Source organism: Lissotriton helveticus, chromosome 6, assembly GCF_964261635.1.
Source record: "Lissotriton helveticus chromosome 6, aLisHel1.1, whole genome shotgun sequence".
NCBI classification, from domain to species: Eukaryota; Metazoa; Chordata; class Amphibia; order Caudata; family Salamandridae; genus Lissotriton; species Lissotriton helveticus.
Window position 1 is genome coordinate 184,303,163 of NC_136067.1, and position 19,484 is coordinate 184,322,646.

The 19,484-nt window shown below is 42.2% G+C and overlaps 1 protein-coding gene across 1 annotated transcript in view; it reads left to right on the forward strand.

Annotated features, from left to right (window-relative positions):
* The window catches only part of PKHD1 (PKHD1 ciliary IPT domain containing fibrocystin/polyductin), a 1,769,028-nt gene that overhangs the window by 55,826 nt on the left and 1,693,718 nt on the right, over positions 1 to 19,484 (forward strand). The window contains exons 6-7 of the mRNA XM_078647366.1: positions 2,758 to 2,850; positions 10,485 to 10,626. Coding sequence (XP_078503492.1) covers positions 2,758 to 2,850; positions 10,485 to 10,626 — 235 coding nt within the window. The remainder of the gene's footprint in view (positions 1 to 2,757; positions 2,851 to 10,484; positions 10,627 to 19,484) is intronic.

The following is a 19,484-nucleotide window of genomic DNA, read 5'->3' on the forward strand; positions in this document are numbered from 1 at the left end:
ATTAGCAGTGGCAAAGTGCTCAAAGCATCTAAGCCAGCAAAATCGAAATCCAGCACAGCATCAAAAATACAGGCGGTAGGGGCAAAACAGTCATGGGCAACCACGCCAAGGAAGCAGAGTCTAACAGTTGTCTCTTACCGTTTGGAAATTACACTTATAAAATGTAATAAGGGAACTCCATTGTTATCCTATCTGGAAGATAGGCTTTGCAGTACTGAATAACGAATTTAAGAGTTCTTCACTTCTAGGACATGGTAAAGTACATGTCCTACTTTTGAAGCACATTGAGCCCTACCCTCTGGGCTGTTCAGGGCTTACCCTGGGGGTGACATATATGTATTAAAAAGGAAGGTTCGGGCCTGGCATATGCTTCATTTTATGTGTGTATCAGGAAAATATATGCCTCAATCCCTATGCGCACTGTCAGTGGTTAATGACCCATCACCATTAACAATGTATACACAAATACTTTTAAAAAATTCATGCAACAATTTTTTTTTTATTTCTTTTGTCTTTTTACAATATTCCATGTATTTTACAGAATTTCACAATTCAAAAACAATATTGTATCATTAATACAGAAATACATCATTTAATAATTCTTGTGGATTACACTCGATGCTTGTATAGTCCTATGCATTTTGGGACATTGGTCCCTTCCTCAGGGGCCTCTTAATCAAACAACAAAAATAATTACATTAACAAATGTTGGTGAATACATTTGAACCATTATATAAGCAAACTAGCAGCCCGTCCCGACGTTGTCCGGGTATGAATTGCTGCCGGCCAGTAGTATATTGTTTTGTAGGATTTTGTTTTGATAGCATTTCTTATCTGTAACAGGCCTGTGAAACGCTCCGATTCACAGTGCACTGCTGATGCACTTAAGAGTGCGCGTTCAGTAGTGTGTGAACTCGAGTTTCCCTACTTTATTTTTCATTGCAATATTATATAGCTCGAACTCGACAACATGGCATGAGCACAATTTACATTACAGAAGAACACATTCATTTGTGGTAGGCACGGGGAGACAAAGCGATTTGCCTGGAATCACAGGATGTTGAGCAGATGCAGAGATTCGAACGTAGCTCCCCAGCTCTAAAGTTCGCAATTCTAGAACTTGTGGCGGGAGGTGTGTCTAAAAGTGTATATCTGTGCTGGCCATCAATGAGAGAGACCTGTGCATTTTTCAAATGGGTGGTGAAAAAATATGAGTATGTTGCTGGAGATGTGGGCCGCCGTGCCACCAATGTACTTACCGGGGGGGGGTAAACACCCATTATTCCGCAACTTTCTTTCCGCATACCATCACTCCGCATACTTTCATTACGAAAGTACCATGACTCCGCAATGCCATTATAACGCATGGCATTACATTTTATATGCTTTTACCACGCATACATTTACAACGAAATTCGTTGTAAATGCATGAATGATAAAAGCATGTTTTTTTAATGTTTGGATAAGGTAAGTATGGGTATAGGGGTATATGTTTTGGGGTGTTTGGGTATTTTAAGGGTTCAGATATAGTTTTGGGTTATGGGGTACAGGGGTAGTTTTAGGGTTAGGGATAGGTATGGGTTTTGGGGTACAGGGGTATTTTTAGGGTTCAGGGCTAGGTTTGGGTTTTGAGGTATAGGGGTATTTTTAGGGTTCAGGGGTAGGTTTGGGTTTTGGGGTACAGGGGTATTTTAGGGTTCAGGGGTAGGTTTGGGTTTTGGGGTACAGGGGTATTTTTTAGGGTTCAGGGGTAGGTTTGGGTTTTGGGGTACAGGGGTATTTTAAGGGTTCAGGGCTAGGTTTGGGTTTAGGGGTACAGGGGTATTTTAGGGTTCAGGGGTGGTTTTGGGGTACAGTGGTGTTTTTAGGGTTCAGGGCTAGGTTTGGGTTTTGGGGTACAGGGGTATTTTTAGGGTTCAGGGGTAGGTTTTGGGTTTTGAGGTACAGGGGTATTTATAGGGTACAGGGCTAGGTTTGGGTTTTGGGGTACAAGGGTATTTTTAGGGTTTAGGGATAGGTTTGGGTTTTGGGGTACAGGGTATATTTATAGGGTTAAGATGGGTTCGTGTTTAAGGGTGTTGGGGTATTTTAAGGAGTAATGGTGGGTTATGATTATGGGGTGCTGGGGTATTTAAAGGGAGCAGGGTGGGATTAGCACACGAAATGAGACGTGGCATGAAGGGCGGAACGTACCACACGCCCCCAGCGTTTGTCACGCCCCCAGCACACGCCCACAGCACAACACAGACACGCCCACAAGGGACTACTTTGCTGGCACGGTTCTTTTACCTTTTAAATGTATATGGTGGGTGTCTGCATAGCCTATGTCCTTCTGCTGCAACTGCCCTTTTCAACGCTATATTGGGTGTTGTGATTGGTGCTGTTGTTCCTGAGATTACCTGCCTCAACGGTTTGAGCTCTCTCTTTATTATATTAGTATAGATAGAATTCGGGAAGACTTGATTAGCAGTATTTGTTTCCTCGGTTGCAGTATGAGGTTTTCGTTAATTTCATTATTTTTGTTGTTTGATACAGAGGCCCCTGAATGTCGCTTTGTATTGTGTTATTGAGGAATCATGCAACAAGTGATGTTACTTCTGCTACCACCCTGTCATGAACATATCACCCATCGTTTGTCTGAAGACTAGCTTTAATGATAACGTTTTCTTCAATTTAACATAAGTGCAACACAGTATACGGCAGTTTTAAATATTTTTGTTTGACAGCAAATGGTATGTTTGTCTTTTCTCTCTACAGGAGTGCCTTGTGAAACCAAAATAGTTTCTCCAACGATGATCGTGTGCACCACAGGGCCAGTTAAACACCATAGACTAAAATCACCACAACCAGGTACTTGGGAAATTGTTTTTTTGGTTAGTAAAGGTGTAAACAAAAAGAATAATGTATTTTAAATTAGTTTCGTATTTGTTAACATCTGTAAACTATACAAAGTAACAATGCACTTTAATAGTTTAATTGAAAAAGTTATGTTATTAATTTTGGATACATTCAGATTAAAAAGGGCCACCAACTTTATTTTCACATCTGTTTAGAAGACCGGTGTAAAGGCATGTTTTAGGATGTGATGCAGAAAATTCGAATTTGGAGGGAGGGAGTGGATTTTGCCAGTGGTGGGTTGGGTCCCTAAACCTTTTCCACCAACCGCCACTGTGACGTAACTGAGCTAGTGGCATGAACTATATATACAATTAAAACCAGAAAGGCGTTCAAGTTTGCGCATGATAAGAACGAGGGCAAATGTTCACATTCACGCGCAAATATTATATACTCTGTGTATACAAAAAAGTTCAGTTAAATAATCCGGCCAGAATAAAGAATCCACTGTGAGAGGGCGTGATACCAATGCTTCTACTTCCGATGGCAGCACAGTCCCCAGCGAAACGGTGTCTGAAGATGGGGCAATATCTGAAACAGGGCAACGTGAAGACTTCCTTTGGGCATTTACAATTAGCAGAAGAGCTGGATTTTTTTTTACACAGAGCAAGGAAACAGTCTATGAGACTGAGAAATCCAAATCAAGCGCAAAACAAAGGAGAAATAGCAAAAGGCGCGAGAGGCGAAAATGCTGCAAACGTAAACGGAAGGAGGAGGCAGAACGTAAAATGGAACAAACGGTAGTCTCCCTCGATAAAACAGTCATCAATCTCACTGACATACAATGGAACCAAGCAGAAAAACATATCTTGGCCCTCGGATTATCTTTTTATCTAGAGAGCAATGTTAGTTGTTGCCAGATTAAGGTGTATGTTTTTAAGTATATACCGAAACTAAAACTTGCAAAATATTATGCTAATAAACAACCTGCAGTTAGTACTAGCCTAGATAACGAAACCCATGCGCCCTGTAGATCCAAAGGACTGGCAAGCGATGTCCCGTTATTAAGGACGCTGAGTGAGCTTAATAAGAACAGCAATGATGACGAGGAGAATACACAGGACCGTATACGAGATGAAGGAATAAAATTGACAAACCAGGACAAAGTCCTTTTAAACCCTCTTCCACTTTTATACGAGTTATGGCATGTGATGCGGTGGATATTTTCCATGATTGCATAAATGAAGAACTAAAAACTCTAATTAAGAACACGACTAAGCATAAGTTCAAAGCCAAGCACTCATCCATTGAATACAACAACTTGATGTCTAAATAAAAGAAGAACTCAGCCCTTGTAGTGAATAAATCCGATAAGGGTGGGAATATAGTGCTTTGGACTGAATTGTAAATTTTGCGCCATTAGTTGAAACTGGAGTTATAATTTGGAACTTTGCACAATTTATCATTGTCTGCCCACTTGGGCGGAATTGTAATATAAAGGATATTTGCATTATGATATGTATAAATTATCAAATGTATGCCTAAATCAGGTACATTTTGTTTGTATGTGAAACAATGAAGCTGACGTCCTGTTTCTATAAATCTGAACAGACCAGCTTCAACTTTAATAACACTATTCTAAGATGGCTGCTTTGGACGTTCGAGGACTATAAAATAGAGGCATATAGACATCTTAATGACACACTTTGTTACAAAAAGATCTGAAGAGACTAGAAGTACTGCCTTTTGCCTTTGTATCCTATCAAAGTTACAAAAGCCAATAACAACGATACAGTCAAGTTTCTTAACTCCAACATAGAAGGTGACGATGTGCAAATTGTATCGAACACTCCCACAACACTGATTAACGAAAAGAGATGTATCAGATTAGTTGCTACCTACAGTAGACAGGCTAACAAGATAAGGGCCATTGTTAACCAACGTTGGCCCATTATCCTCACTGATGGTACTCTGAAACAAGTACTTCCTGTCAAACTCACGTTTGTGTTCCGCAAGGCTTTTTTAAGTGCAAAACATGCAGGGCATGTAAGTTTGGGGTCAACACCATCACATATGTTTGGGAGTGGCCATAGTACCTTATCGCCATTTATTCATGAAGCAGTATGTTTTTATGTTCACTATAGTCACATGGTGGATAGGTTTCCTTTAAATATTCTTACTTGTTGCAGCGTGATCATGGGATCAAGGCCGTAGTTCACAACTGAAACGCATCATGGGCAGCCCAAGCTTGTACTAAACAACTGGATTATTCAGCATCAGCATTATTTGAGTCTGTTTGATCTGTTCATGCATTACCTGCACTTGGATTGTCTTTGTGATATATATATATATATATATATATATATATATATATATATATATATATATATACGTACATATATATATATATATATATATATAAATAAATAAATGAATAAATACTATTCATATATACACACATATACCTATATATATATATATATATATTCACTGAAAAAACCATAGGTTTGACACCAGTTATAGTTAGCTGGAAATTTTACTGACATAAAACCATTGAAATTCCCACGTTATAGTTAGTTGGACTCACTATAACTCGCGTGCCCGCAATGCACTGCTGATGATGTCACATATTACATCATTCATGACATGGTTAGTGACATCACTGATGACATCACTGATGACATCTCAAATGACATCACTGATGACATCACTGATGACATCTCAAATGACATCACTGATGACATCACTGATGACATCATCCATGTGATAATACAATACACCTCCTCACACTCTAATCTAACCTTTGATACACCCAGTGTTAAATACAAACTACCATTCCTGAAACCATTGACACAGTAATACCACTTACCACATACGCACTCACTGATTTCTAGGTCTACATACACATCCACTCATCCACGCCCCGGTGCGCGTACCGGTGCTATTTCCGCGCACAAAACCATCATCGTGACTTATCGCGTAGCCGCGTGATGCGTCTTATGACGCACGGCGTAAGCACGTCGGGGCGCGCCCGGGGGTGCTTACGCCGTGCGCCATAAGACGCCCCCCGGGCGCGTAGCGTAAGCGCGTCGGGTCATGTGACCTGAAAATAACACGTTTCATTGCTTCAGAACAGTTTTGTTTTCCAAATGATGAAAGCCCCCACCTTTTTTCCTCATTCTCACTTTGTTCTTAGACTGAGGAAGACCTGTTTCTATTCATTGAGAAAAGGCTACAGTAGCAGCAGGAGCATCTGCACCATCACCACCACCACCACCACCACCACACGGACCACCACAACACCACATTGGTGGTGAAGAAGAAGAGGAGGAGGAGGAGGAGGAGGAGGAGGAGGAGAGGCAGTTCCTGCCTGAAGATAATACCCCATATAAACCGAAGGAGCACTTTGTGTGGGAGTTTTTTAAAATCCCAAGGGGTGCAAAGAAAGTAAATGCTGCAAAAGTGACATGTCTCATCTGTGGCACTGTACTTTCCAGGGGGAACCCTGCAAAAAAATATTCATTTGGGAACCATACAATGATTCGCCACATGCAACGCAGGCATCCAAACAACTATGCTGCGGCAGAGGTCAGAGAACTGACCAGAAACCCTCCCCAATCAAGAATAAAAAAACCAGTTCTTTTTAGAACTACCTCCAATTTATAAAAAAATGCTACATTTTTAAAAAACTCTGTCATTCTTTTTTTTCCATGGTACGTTCCCCGGTGCTCGTACCGGGCGCTCCCCCCGCGAAATGGCCTCCACATCAAACCTAGGGGGTCAGAGGGGTCTACCTTGCCCCCTTTTGGTCATTTCCCCCTTTGTTTTTGCCACCTCTTGTGTCTCGATCCTACTGAGACACAAGATGGCGGCCGCTCCGGACTGTTTGGAATGTTCACAGACACCCGAGAGCCAATCAGCTTTCCGCTCGCGAACTCCTGTAGCGCGCTTATAGATATATATATTTTTTGGAAACTAAATTACTCAAAATCCACTGGAGCACATATCTTGAAGCATAGCAAAGGCACATCGGGCTACCAGTCCCTACAATTTTGCCAAGTTTGGTGGAAATCCATTCAGCCGTTCGGGCTAAAAGTGAGTCCAACCGCCCTATGGAAATTAACATGGGGAAAACACGTTTTGGGACCCCCCTTTTATCTCGGCCCCCGCTTGACGAATGTTAAAAAAATATTGCTTTATTGATTTTGTTGGTATGCACGATACAATGACATTTTGTTTACACATGCGTTTGAATTCTTCTAGTGCCTCTCCCTGAGGAAGGGCTCCAATGCCCGAAATGCATAGGAGGATGGAATCTTCATGATGTTAATTGAAAACATTACTTTGAGAATGGAACATGAAAAGCTGAATTAATTTCATATAACGAATGAATCAATAAAGCGATATTTTTTGAACATTCAGATGGAACTTAATGTTGAATCCTTTTTGGAATAAGAGGAGAATTGAGTGTGCCCTAGAGGGATGCCGTTAATGACTAACGGCACTAACTATATCTACATTTACAGATGCCACTGGTCGGAAGACGTCTCCTCAGGAGCACCCTTAACTAAGAAGACTTTCACAAAGAATTCTAACAAAAATTAAGTTAAAAAGGCTGGTGCACCTACAACGCAACTCTTTTGTTTATGTTCAGCTGTTGTAACACAATCTCAGTCACCCGCTCTAATCCTATATGTGAGGTAAAGCTAAACCCACTTACCGCATACAGCTAATCAATAGCTCGTCGGCGTCATCCGACTTCCTTCAAGTTATCGACTGTTGCACGGGACTGCTTGGGTATTGCTTGTCCCCACTGTTCTTGCCGCAGGGCGCTGGCTTAGAAGATTACTCCTTCTGGGGTTTCCAGGTAAGTCTCCTGTGTTGTCGACTGTGCTCCAGCCAGCCAGGGTCCGTAAAAGGAAGACAGCTGTATTTCACCGTGATCAATATAAGTTTCCACAATCCTGTGTTGCCCGGGATCCCCCAAGAATACAGGTATGGACAACAGCGTGTTGTTGAAATTCAAGTGCAGTTTATTGCTTACAAAATAGCAGCATTTTTTGACGGTGAGTGCCCGGCATGACGCGTTTCGACAGTGCAACACTGTCTTGATCACATGGCATGCCCCGGGCCAATCATCAATAAATACTAGTGCAAAAAGGTGAAAAAACACACAATGTCCGCTTACTTTACTCCTCCTCTTCCTTCCCCAATGTAGTGAAAATAGAAGAAATACTTCTAACATCTTATATTTATACAATTAATAATGATTGTTCGTTGGGTTTTACATTGTGCCAAATTGTAAAATAAATAAGTGAAGATAAAGTGCAAGTGCAAAAATCATTCAGTACAATCTTAATTAGTCACCAGTTATTAAAACTTCATAACTGTTTAAAACACTCAATCAGAGAAGCCAGTACAATGCTTATATCTAAAAATAACTTTTGATATTATCATTTGCTAATGCAAAATATCAATACCTATACAGTGCAAATATAGTGGGAGACAGACATATATCATTCTCATGATTATTACTTATGTTGGTATCCCCTAATAAATAGCAAGTGCTAATATCCATGCATTCATTTAGGAGGGACAACCTCAGTAAAAAAACACACAAAGAATGTCAATAGAAACTGTGCAAGGAGCAAATATATAATCAACATTTTCTGAGGATTTCTGGTTATGGTTAGTTCCATAAACCATACCTCCCACACCTGTCAGTGTGTCTTTATAGTTAGGTCAGTTTCCACTGATAACCAATTTGTTGTTTTCTTAATAACCATGACATACCATTTGATGAATCCGCAAGAAAAGATCCCAAAGTTCGTTAGATTTTGATTTGGCATGGTCAATTTTGTTCTGAGATAACAAAGGTATGGGGAGGGAGGGAATAACCAATGCTGGACCGAAATTATCTCCTGGCTTAGGAGGGGAGTACCAAAGAGATTCACCTAAGCTTAAAAATAACAAAAACATAGATATTGCTGCAGGGCTTTCAAACTGTGAGGGAGCAAGGCTCAAAGGTTTGAAAACCCTGCTTCAGGGCACATGAACGACGCAGCAAGGGCTCCTGAAAACTTGTTGGGCCCTCTGAATGGTTTTGCAAACCCTGTAGGAAGTCCAGCAAGGACCCATGAGTCTCTAAGGAATAACAGATCCCCAATTGGGGGTTCTCAGATGCCTCCCTTAAAAACTAATACATTTGGCCAGCCTCCACATTTTGCTGTTGCTACTTTTTTTAATCTGTGCACTGGCCACTGTTAACCAGGTACCAGTGCATTTGCTCGGATCCCTAAAGCATGCCAAAATGAGCTTACTCCTATTGACATATTTAACTTTCCTATAAGGTTAGCCTCCATATGGCCACGTGAACATAGTATGCAGTGGGTTGAAAGCAGGATCTTTGCCCAACACCCACTGTGCATGCCCAGTGGCCATGCATAGCAATGAATCAATCAATCGGGCAGTTTTTAAAGCACGCTACTTACACGTAAGGGTCACTAGGCGCTAGGGGGGAGGGGTGCGGCTTTGGGTAAGCTAAAGTCACAGGTCTTGAGGCTCTTCCAGAAGGTGTGTAGAGTGTGTGATCATCTGTTGTTGACTGGGATCTCGTTCCAGGCCTTGGTAGCGATGTAGGAGAAGGCTCTTCCACCTGCTCTGGTTCTGCAGATGCGTGGTGTTTCTGCTATGGTGAGGTCAGCAGAGCGGAGGTTACTTTTGAGTACGTGGAAAGAGGCTCTTTTGTTGAAGTATTTGGGTCTGATGTTGTGGAGTAATTTGTAGGCATAGGTGAGTAGCTTGAAGGTCACTCTCTTCTCAATAGGGAGGTAGTGGAGGTCTCACAGGTGACAGGTGTTGGCTCATGTCATGGGGTGCCGACGACGAGTCTGGCAGCGGTGTTCTGGATGGTCTGGAGTTTGTGTAGCAGGGATTTGTTGATTCCAGCATAGAGGGCGTTTCCGTAGTCCAGTCTGCTGGTTATGAGTGCGTGGGTGACGGTCTTTCTGGCTTCGGGGGGGGGGATCCCCTTGAAGGTCATGCAGAGGGAGTTGAAGCAAGTGGAGATGACGGTGTCGATCTGGCGATTCATAGTGAGGGAGGAGTCGAGGATGATGCCAAGATTCCGGGTGTGGTCAAAACCAACCGCAATGCCTGTGGAATGCCTCCCGGGTGCGGAGCATGGCATCTCAGTGATTTGCTTTGCGTCACCTTACTCATGATGTATGAGGCCGCTCAAAGCCATGCAGGGTGGCTTTGTGTGGCTTGATAAACCTTTATGAGAGCCCTGCGTTATGCATGCACCACTTTATGTGTTGCAAAAGTGACACGGGGCTCTCATAAATAAGCCCTTCAGTGTTCTTCCTAATGTTCATTAGCCTTTAATCTTAGTTTAGTCTCATTATTTGAAATTGCTTCACTTTGTGTGCCTTTCATATTCCAAACTTTAATGCATGGTAGCCTGGCACAAAACTGTTTTAGGAGGCAGTTGTTTCAACCAGAACCCTCTTCACATATTATCCACTGATTTTATCCCTTGTCAGGGGATCACTGTGTGATGAGTTTAAATCAGTAAAACATTATTGTTCTATGTAGAAATTCATGAGTTACATTCCCTGAAAGTAGTCTTTTTTTTGTTCTATTATTAGGTAACAGAGGGCTATTATTTCAAGTTTGGAATGGGACATCAAAAACCAATGTGACTGAATCTTCTTTGGGATACAGTTGGGGGATTGCTCCGAATGCCAGCTCCCTGCCCCATCTCCTGCCCAGAGGTGCCGAACCATTCAGGTATTTACTGTGTAGTATTACATTGGGGTTTAATGCATTTTAGATCATTGTTATTGAAAATGGCAAGTGCTCAGGGCCGGACTGGCTATCGGGCAGTTGTGTGTGCTGCCAAGCTAGGGGCTAATTTCTCTGTGGTGGGGGCTTATTTCGTTGATAGGGACCTGCGTACGATTTGAAATAAAAAAAGCAAAACGAATTTCGTTTTTCACACACAGGTCCCCATCAACGAAATAAGCCCCCAGCACGGCAGCACACACAACTGCCTGGTAGCCAGTCCGGCCCTGCAAGTGCTCCCTTGAAATGTACACAGCAATTGCAGTCAAATATTTGTGGTCAGAGCGGTTGAATGCACCAGTCGAAGTTCTCATTCTTCCTGCCCAAGAGATGCCCAGCACTACTACTCTTCAAAGTATGTATGTGCTTCTGCTAACTGAGAGAATCAAACACCACCTATGCTTCCAGGTAAATGATGATAAAAGCCATGAGTCACAAGAGTATCATTGATTGCAGGACCATGTATTTACTGGGTAAAATAAGGCGGCTTCAAATGCCCAAATGGTACTGTGATGTGGTGTGTGGTGGTGAACCTCAGTGTCCCTCTTCCCATCACTTCTCTTCTGAGTGAGGAGATAGAATCCCATAGAGGTTTATGTTCCTAGATAAGAGGCTTTAACATTTAAAATGATTTCACAAGGCCAATAGGCTTGGCCTCTGCAAGCTGGTTCAATGGTTAATTACTCTTTTTTCCTATTGCAAGTTTGTACTATTCAATAAGAATAAATAACGCTGCATATATCTCGTGCTGATATGCTGCAATACAAGTATATTGCATATAAATGTATCGAGGGCTTTCTAGCAGGTAGATAGACTTAAAGGAGGTATAGAAACCCTTTTTAGTTTTAATACCAATCCCAAGGAAATAGGAATTTTAGTAGTACCAAAAAAAGTATGATTGGCTTTGAATTACTGTAACCTGAAGACATCGTTTGAACACACATTTTGCAAAACATATAAAGGCCTACGAATGAAAAGAAAAAAGAATTGCAAACTGAAATTATTGGCCCACCAGCCTTTACACAAAAGTACACTTCTTTTAATGGCAGATGTGCACGTCATCAGACAGAATCTGGTCACGTAAAGCGCAAGAGAGCTAATGAGTGAAGTTAGCTCATCCATTGCACCATGGTGTATGCCATTGTTGGTAAAAACAAAATGTGAATGACAGTTGAACAAATCAATGGATAAAGAGGACTGACCCAGAGCCCCTCCATGTAGTATAAACAGACTTATTTTTATTCAAAGAGTTTGGAAAACTGCTAAAGTTGTCTTTGTCTCTATCATCGAAGAAGAAGACGTAGTACGCCATGGAAATAGCTGGGGAACATCACTGTGCCCAGCACATGATACAAAGGAACACTAGATCCTAGAACTGGCGCCAACCCATCTTAAAGTTGAGAAACACCGGGGACGATCCACCACCTGGGATCCTTTTAAGCCATTGTCAGTGGGATGCAAAAGCCACTGCTTGGGAGACGCTACTGGTTCCACTGTGAAGCGGGACGTGAGACTACTATACTACCAGGACGGAGAGCAGGGATAAAGCTGCGGGTAGCCATGAGGTTCTGCTGCAACTAAAATCCAGACCTATGGTCTCACCGCAGCGACTACTATTAATGCATAAAGAAAAAACGAGGTATGCGTGGAAAAAATGAACTGACTATCCTAAACTCAGATGAATACTGCATTGTGCAAAGGGTGGAAGGTAACCCATTATACCAATAATACTCAGGAATGGTTAAACATGTTCTGTTGATATCGTAATTCATGAGGCCGTAGGCCCGTTAAGCATTATTTATGATAGTCTGAAAAGGTTGTTTGTTCAAAGTGTATCTAACAGTGAGCACTGATTGAAATTATGGTGGGAGTCAGTAGATTTATGCTAATCTGTGGCTGCTGCATTTATTGAAAAAATATGATTTACCAAGTTTGCCACTTAATTTGGACATTTTGCCCAAATGTATTTTCTAACTTAAAAGGTTGAAAATAATAGTGCAACGGAATGTTTAAAAATTTGCCTTTTTCCCCACATAAATTACCTAAAAGGGTTTCATATTTTGGCCCAACATGACGCATAATCCAAGTAAACTGGTAGACAATGTTAGGCTCTGCAGAGCAGTTTGGAGTTTTTATGATGTTTAAATCTGTGTTTCACAGGCAACCGTGAAACCTCTTTCATTGCTCAGTGTGAAATATGGGTTTTTATGCTACTGTATTTTATGCGGACTATCACCAACTGCTGCTACCTATGCATATAGTCGAATGTATTAATTTACACACTTTACAAATTGAGGCATGGATTTTATTAAATCTTTTTCTAGAAAGTGAATACATGATTATTTTAGGAGGGGCCACATTGTGCGTTGAAGACCTAGCAATATAGTCATTAGCATAAGTCATTTAGAGACAATGTCAGGCTGCACATGGAATTGTCAATAACTCCCAGGCCACATTCCACATAGTGCCTAATATGGGCGTTCTCTAAATGAAGTCAATTTAACAAATTACAATGCACTGGTTTGTTATTAATCCACCCCTCATAATCACAGTTTAGTGACATTTTAAGTGTCCAGACATTTCCAAGCCATCATTCGCTGAGATAAGTAAAGCACGTGGGTCTGATGCGGGCATGAGAAGAGGTTATGCACAATGGGTACCCCATGCCAGATGCCATTTTATACAAACACTGCATCATGCGCTCTTCCAAGAGTGGAAAGATTCGTTTTAGTCTATTGGTTTTCCACATTTTTGCTATAAAAAGTTTATCGAATTAATGGAACATGAAGGATAATTGGTTAGTACAAAACAAAAATAGCCACTTCTATTAATGACCTTCACGAAATGGGTATGGAATTCAGAGGGGCTGTATTGCTTTCCAACTAGGTCAGAAGTAAAAAACAGCTTTTCACTATCCTATTCGGAAGGGCAATTATCGTGTTCTTAGTGGCCTCTTTATTCCCCAAATATTCCTAAATGTTAAGAAATGTAATCTAAATAGTATAGTACACCTCATAAAAATTTCATTTTTAGGTCTCGCGCCTACCATTAGAGTGCACAGCATTGCCCGCACAGTGCGAGACATTTAGTAGGTGAAAAATGGGGTTTCAGCACTGACCTAGGAATCGCACACGCACGAGTGTGTACTTTTCCTTTTGTGGCACGTTATTGGCCTTTGCGTGCATGTGTATTACAAAGCTAGCACGCAATTGGCCAAAGGCGGGCGCATTGCTCCGCCCATAACCTATTGGTGTCTATCACGCGCACCAGGCCATTCTGTGGTTTCAGTTATGGTGCCCTGACACGGGCCTGATAATTCAAACCACTTGGCTCGCAGTTGCGCTTGCGCGCACACCACTCGCGGGCTCCTTTGCTTGCGATCGCTTTCACTTTCGCGATCTGTTTCAATGCCGCTTTTTTTCCTTGGATGTTTACTGCACAAGCAGGCTGAGGTCAAAGGTGTCGATGATAACGAAACTTGGGGAAAGGACTGAAGTGGTAAGCATAAAAATCTTCACCATCATAGCACAAACTGGGAATTGTTTCGTCTTCTAGTTGTTTAGAACTGAGCTTTGAGGTGATCAAATAATCTTGGTTACAGTTGTAAAACTCATGGTTCCCTTTGTCAATTTCTCCTACAACAGTTAGAAGGGACAGGTGTGAGGTTAGGTACCGGTCAATTGTGCTTCTGAGCAGAGCCAGGCTGTGTCTGTAGTACCGCGTCCTCGTCTGATGAAAGTTGCTGCCATCGTCTTTGTCCATATATTGAACGTCTGCTATGATTCCAAAAGTGAAGCACGGCCAGGGGCATCCTGCGTAATTACTCAGTTCGGGGTCCATAGCCCTGCCAGCAGCAGTCAGGGATACCTAGACAAAATGGTATATAGGCCGAATGAAACAATAACCTCAGAAATATGTAGACCGAAATGCCTAGTTCATGGATACGTTATCTTATTATTCTATTCAAATGATGTTTAGAGTCGCACTCCTACTTACAAGTGGGGGAGCCATGAAGGCTCGAGCCTAGCACGAGCCAGAGAGCTGGTACAGGCTCTACCGCGTAGCTCCGTGACTCGCTAGTCAGTGGCGTAGCATGCAGGGCCCGAACCCGAAATACAAGCAAGGAAAACGACCCCATCTGCTAGTTTGGTAGTAAAAACAGCAATGATTAGGGTAAAATGGGTCCCCTCAGCCGGTTCGGCTCCAGTGCCAGTGCAACTGCTGCACTATTGGTAGCTAGGCCCCTATCTAAGCGAGCCGTTAAACTTTAGCTTCCTCGTCCCCTGCAACTCTCTCTTACACTATGCCATCATTCTTCAAGACCCTCTGTACAATGAGCAGCGCTGCGGGTTATTAATTCCTACAATCAACTTCTCCTTGCTTTCTTTTCTTTCTTTGCGTATCCATCCATCTCATTCTTCCTTACATTATCCCTCTTTGTTTCCCTTTCTCTTTCCTGATTCCACACCTCCCCCTCCTGTCTTTTCCGTTCTCTCTTTCCTCAGTGCCCTCTTTTTGCCCACTATTCTTCTCCGTCGTCTTCCACTACTCTTTCTTCCTCTCTTTCTCCATATATTTGTCTAAACTCCTTCCAATCCATCTCTCCGACATACCCCTTCTTTCTCCCGGCCATTCGCAACCACACTCACTTTTGATTTACACTCTCTCGCTTTCTTAGTGTCTTCATCATCCGCTTTTTCTCCTTTTGCTGACCTCTTCGGTCTACCTCACATTTACCCTTTACTCTATCATCTCTCTATTTCTGTTCATCTTCCTTTCGTTGATGTGCTCCACTTTGCTTATTCTTCACAACTCCCTCTTCTGGCCACTTTCCTCTATCTCACAAACACACCCATTCCCTCTGGCGCCCCTCAACTTCTATCCTACATCATTCTTTAACGCTCGTATATCTCTTTAAACACCCACCTATCACAGCTACACCAACACGCCCCCTAAACCACACTCACTCTCTCTCTCTCTCTTGAAACACACATACAGATCTCCCTTACAAATGCATGTCAAGTCTTGCCCTAAGAAACACATCCCTTTAAATGCACTTATGGTCACTCCTCCACTCACACACTTCCTTTACAAACAGCACCCCCGGCCACATATCTTCTTTACACATTTCTACCATACATTGTATATCCACAAAACATACACACATACATCTATTTTCGACACATCGTTCTCTTACATTGTCTCCAAGAATACTTGTAGCCCTTAGAGGCTCATAATACGCTTAAACACATTACTCACTTGCACAGATCTCCGTTGCACTCAGATCGCAAGTAAACACGCATCTCCTTACCACATAACATCCTTACACAACAGACACACACAAACACACGCATTGCACGCACATTTCACTCACAAGCACACATTGCTTCAACAGAAAATATTTCCCTTACATGTGCAACTCCCTCAGTTGTACACCACTCTTAAACACAAGCACAGTTCTCCCTATCTCTTTATCCCGTTTAAAGACACTCACCTCCCATACACAACTGCACACATGATCCTTACACATAATTTCTCTTAAATACTCACGCTTACACACATCTCCCTTCCACATAATCCGTTTGCCTTTTGGAAACCATGTTTTTCTCCGTCTGACTTATTTTCATCGGACCTCTCACACTCTAACATCGCTCTTCTTCTACTACACAGTGGAATTTTTCAACACTTTTCTCTTTCTCGCCTCAGCTGTGTGTTCTCTTGCTCACTCACAGCCTTTTCTCATTTTATCGTCCCCTAGCACCTCCATGTTCTTTCTCGAGCATATGTAGAATCTGAATCTCTGCATTTCACCTACAGCTTCCATCACCTTATCTCCCATGCCTCTGTTCCCTTATCCAGCAAATATGTACAATTAGAAACAAGTTATCTACAAAACTGACCCTTAACACCTAAATGCATGTCTCCCTCCTTTAGGTGCAATTAAATCTTATCCTTTAAACAAAAAAGAAGTCACATTTCTGAAAAGAGAAAATACATTACATTTAGCAGACTATTATATTTTCGAAGAAATAGCACCAGCTGCAACCCACATACCTACGGAAATAATCATTCTGACCACGTTTTCGATTGGAAATTACACTTGATTAAAAATGTTGTTTCAGAACCGAAAGCATTTTGATGGTTTTTGTAAAGTATGCATTTTTTGTTGTTGTTGTTTATAAGTGCCCCATGCCACGCTTTCACATTAATAGAGGCTGCGTCCCTTTCTTTAGACGAGCCACATCTGAAGAAAGGGGTGCGTCACCATTAAAGTGAAACTGCCGTATGGGGTGCTTTTAAAAAAAAAAAGCATTTGTTTGTCAAGTTGACAAATGCTTTTTTTTGTAAAAGCGCCCCACTCCGCACTTTCACTTTCATGGTGGGCACGCCAATTTCTTTAGACGCAGTTCGTCTAAAGAAGGGGGCATGGCCTCTATTAATATGAAAGATTGGCATGGGGCAGTTGTAAACAACAAAAAATATGTTGGTTTCGCATTTGCGCGAATTTAAGCTGTTGTCATTTACAAGGCCAATAGGTCAAACTCTCGTAAATGCGAGACCTATTGCATTGCAAATGCTTGTTTAAAGTTATTCTGAGTTTACTGTTATTCTGAGTTTACTGTATTCCTGGATGCATTAGGTGGGTAACTTACAAACCAAGGGCCTAATTACAATGACGATCAGTCGGACGACCGACCACCATCACAGCGTAAATGAGACCCTCCAAAAAGGAGTCGCCATATAAGGATTAGACTGCCCTGTAGGTGGTCATAAACTGCCTTTTTCTACTGCGGCTTGTGCTGTGGCCCAGGAAAAGGGCCGCAGCACAGGCGCAGTGGAAAAAGGCAGTTTGTGCACATCTTTGGACCGTCTGCCAGGCACCATGTGGTACCTGGCACACGATGCATGGATGAGCAGGGGCACTACATGTGCCCCCCTGTGCTTCTAAGCAGTAGCCTACGGGGGACAGGGGTCTTGCTTGAGGACCCCAAAGTCCTTTTCCGGTTGCCTTCTCATGGCAGTGGGACTTTGGTATCCTAGACCCTACAGCGGTGCCTGCAAAGGCACCGCCCCCATTGTAGGTTTAGGAATCAGACCTCCATCCTGCCAGGATATTTGATCCTGTTGGATGCAGTGGTCCTACGCCTGACCTCTGTGCTCTGACCGCCGGGGTATGACCAATCCCCTGGATGTCAGATGGACCACCACTGACAGCCTGTTGGTGACAGTCCGTCTGACATTGTGATGACCCCCCCAGGTTCGCAGGCAATCAAATGTATTAGTGTAGCTTGTTAAACAACATAGGGGCATATTATCAAGCCCATTATCGCCATTTTAGCGGCAGTTTTCTGCCACTAAAGCGGCGATAATTTTATCGCCTGTCTTGATAATATGCCCCTTAGTTTTCTGCTTCTTGTGAAACCATTAGAACATTGGAAATACAGTAGGGTGTATCAGGGCCCATAATGGCTGGTACAGGGCTTCTGATCCAACATTCCAATACTTGTCTTTGTGTTCCTCCCTTTTTAATTTAAAACACTCCATCCTCAGTGGGTGGAATGGTGTAATAACTTTATAGCCCTTCTGCTTAGGGCTATAAGATTCAATAATGGCCCTCGCCCCCGTTATAGGCGCTACCCTGCGACTTGAGCCTATAACTCTTGTTCAGAGCTTAAAACAATTGCCCTCAGCAGTGGGCGATAGTGCTTGATTGGCAACTGAATAGGAAGCCTTAAGTTAATCCAAGAGTATTCTTGATGATGCTAATTTTGTCTAGAAAACCAAAGCAATGGACACACTTCAGAAGAGGAAGCCTAGCAGTGCCTCTGTAAGAGGTTAGAACAGAGGCAGCACATCTTCGAGGACGACAAGCCCACTGCCATGACATGCCATCTGAAACCTGTGTGTTTCCCTCCTTGGCACCTCCTCCTTTTTACATAGCTCTGCTCACTGAATGTAGCTTTGCAGCTGCATGCAAAGCATTTGACTGCTTGTCTATTGTTGAACGTCCAAACTCCTAGTCCTTTTGGGGAGTGCTAGGAATGAGTTTCAAAGAGGGATTTCACTCACCAGTTCACCGAGCTCTTTTCATTACTGAATAAAGAGAAGGATGATAGCTAAGAAAATGACAGAAAGGTCTAATAGCACTTCCAAACGGTCTTTATCACCTACTAAATAATTAAACGTGACTTGCAGGTCACCCTGGACTAAATGTATTTAGGTTGTGTCCCTTTATGTGTTAAGCAAATATTATGAAGAAAGTGCATAGTAGTAAATATATAAATGTACCTGTGTTGTTACTAAAGATGCTGTATCGCTGGAAGCCTAAGAGGCATCTAAAATCAGACAAAACGTAAATACAATGACCAAGAAAATTAATGGAAAAGAGGATGAATACAATGTGTTTAATTTTGCAAGTAAGCCTTCCAGGGAAACAAGAAGCCCTGGTGACGGCGATCGAAGAACAGGTGACTCATTTATTTTGTCTCCATGGAGCTATGTCTTCCAAATAGAAACTTAAGGGAACTGTCACACAGCAAGACCAAGATTTGGATGATGCTTGTGAACAGCAGGACACTTCACCATCCTCTTGTACTGTCTATATTTTCTAAGGCGCTCCTGTACAGTAAAGCATGTATTGCAAGGATCAAATACACTTCAGGAAACAGGATAAATGTCTGGATACTTTGATCAAGGAAGGTTTAGAAAAATTGGAAAGAATGGATTTAGAAAGCATATTTCCCGAGTTTTAAATAGAAAAAAGGGGTTATGCAATTAAATCTTCTGGCAATAAGGACAGAGTG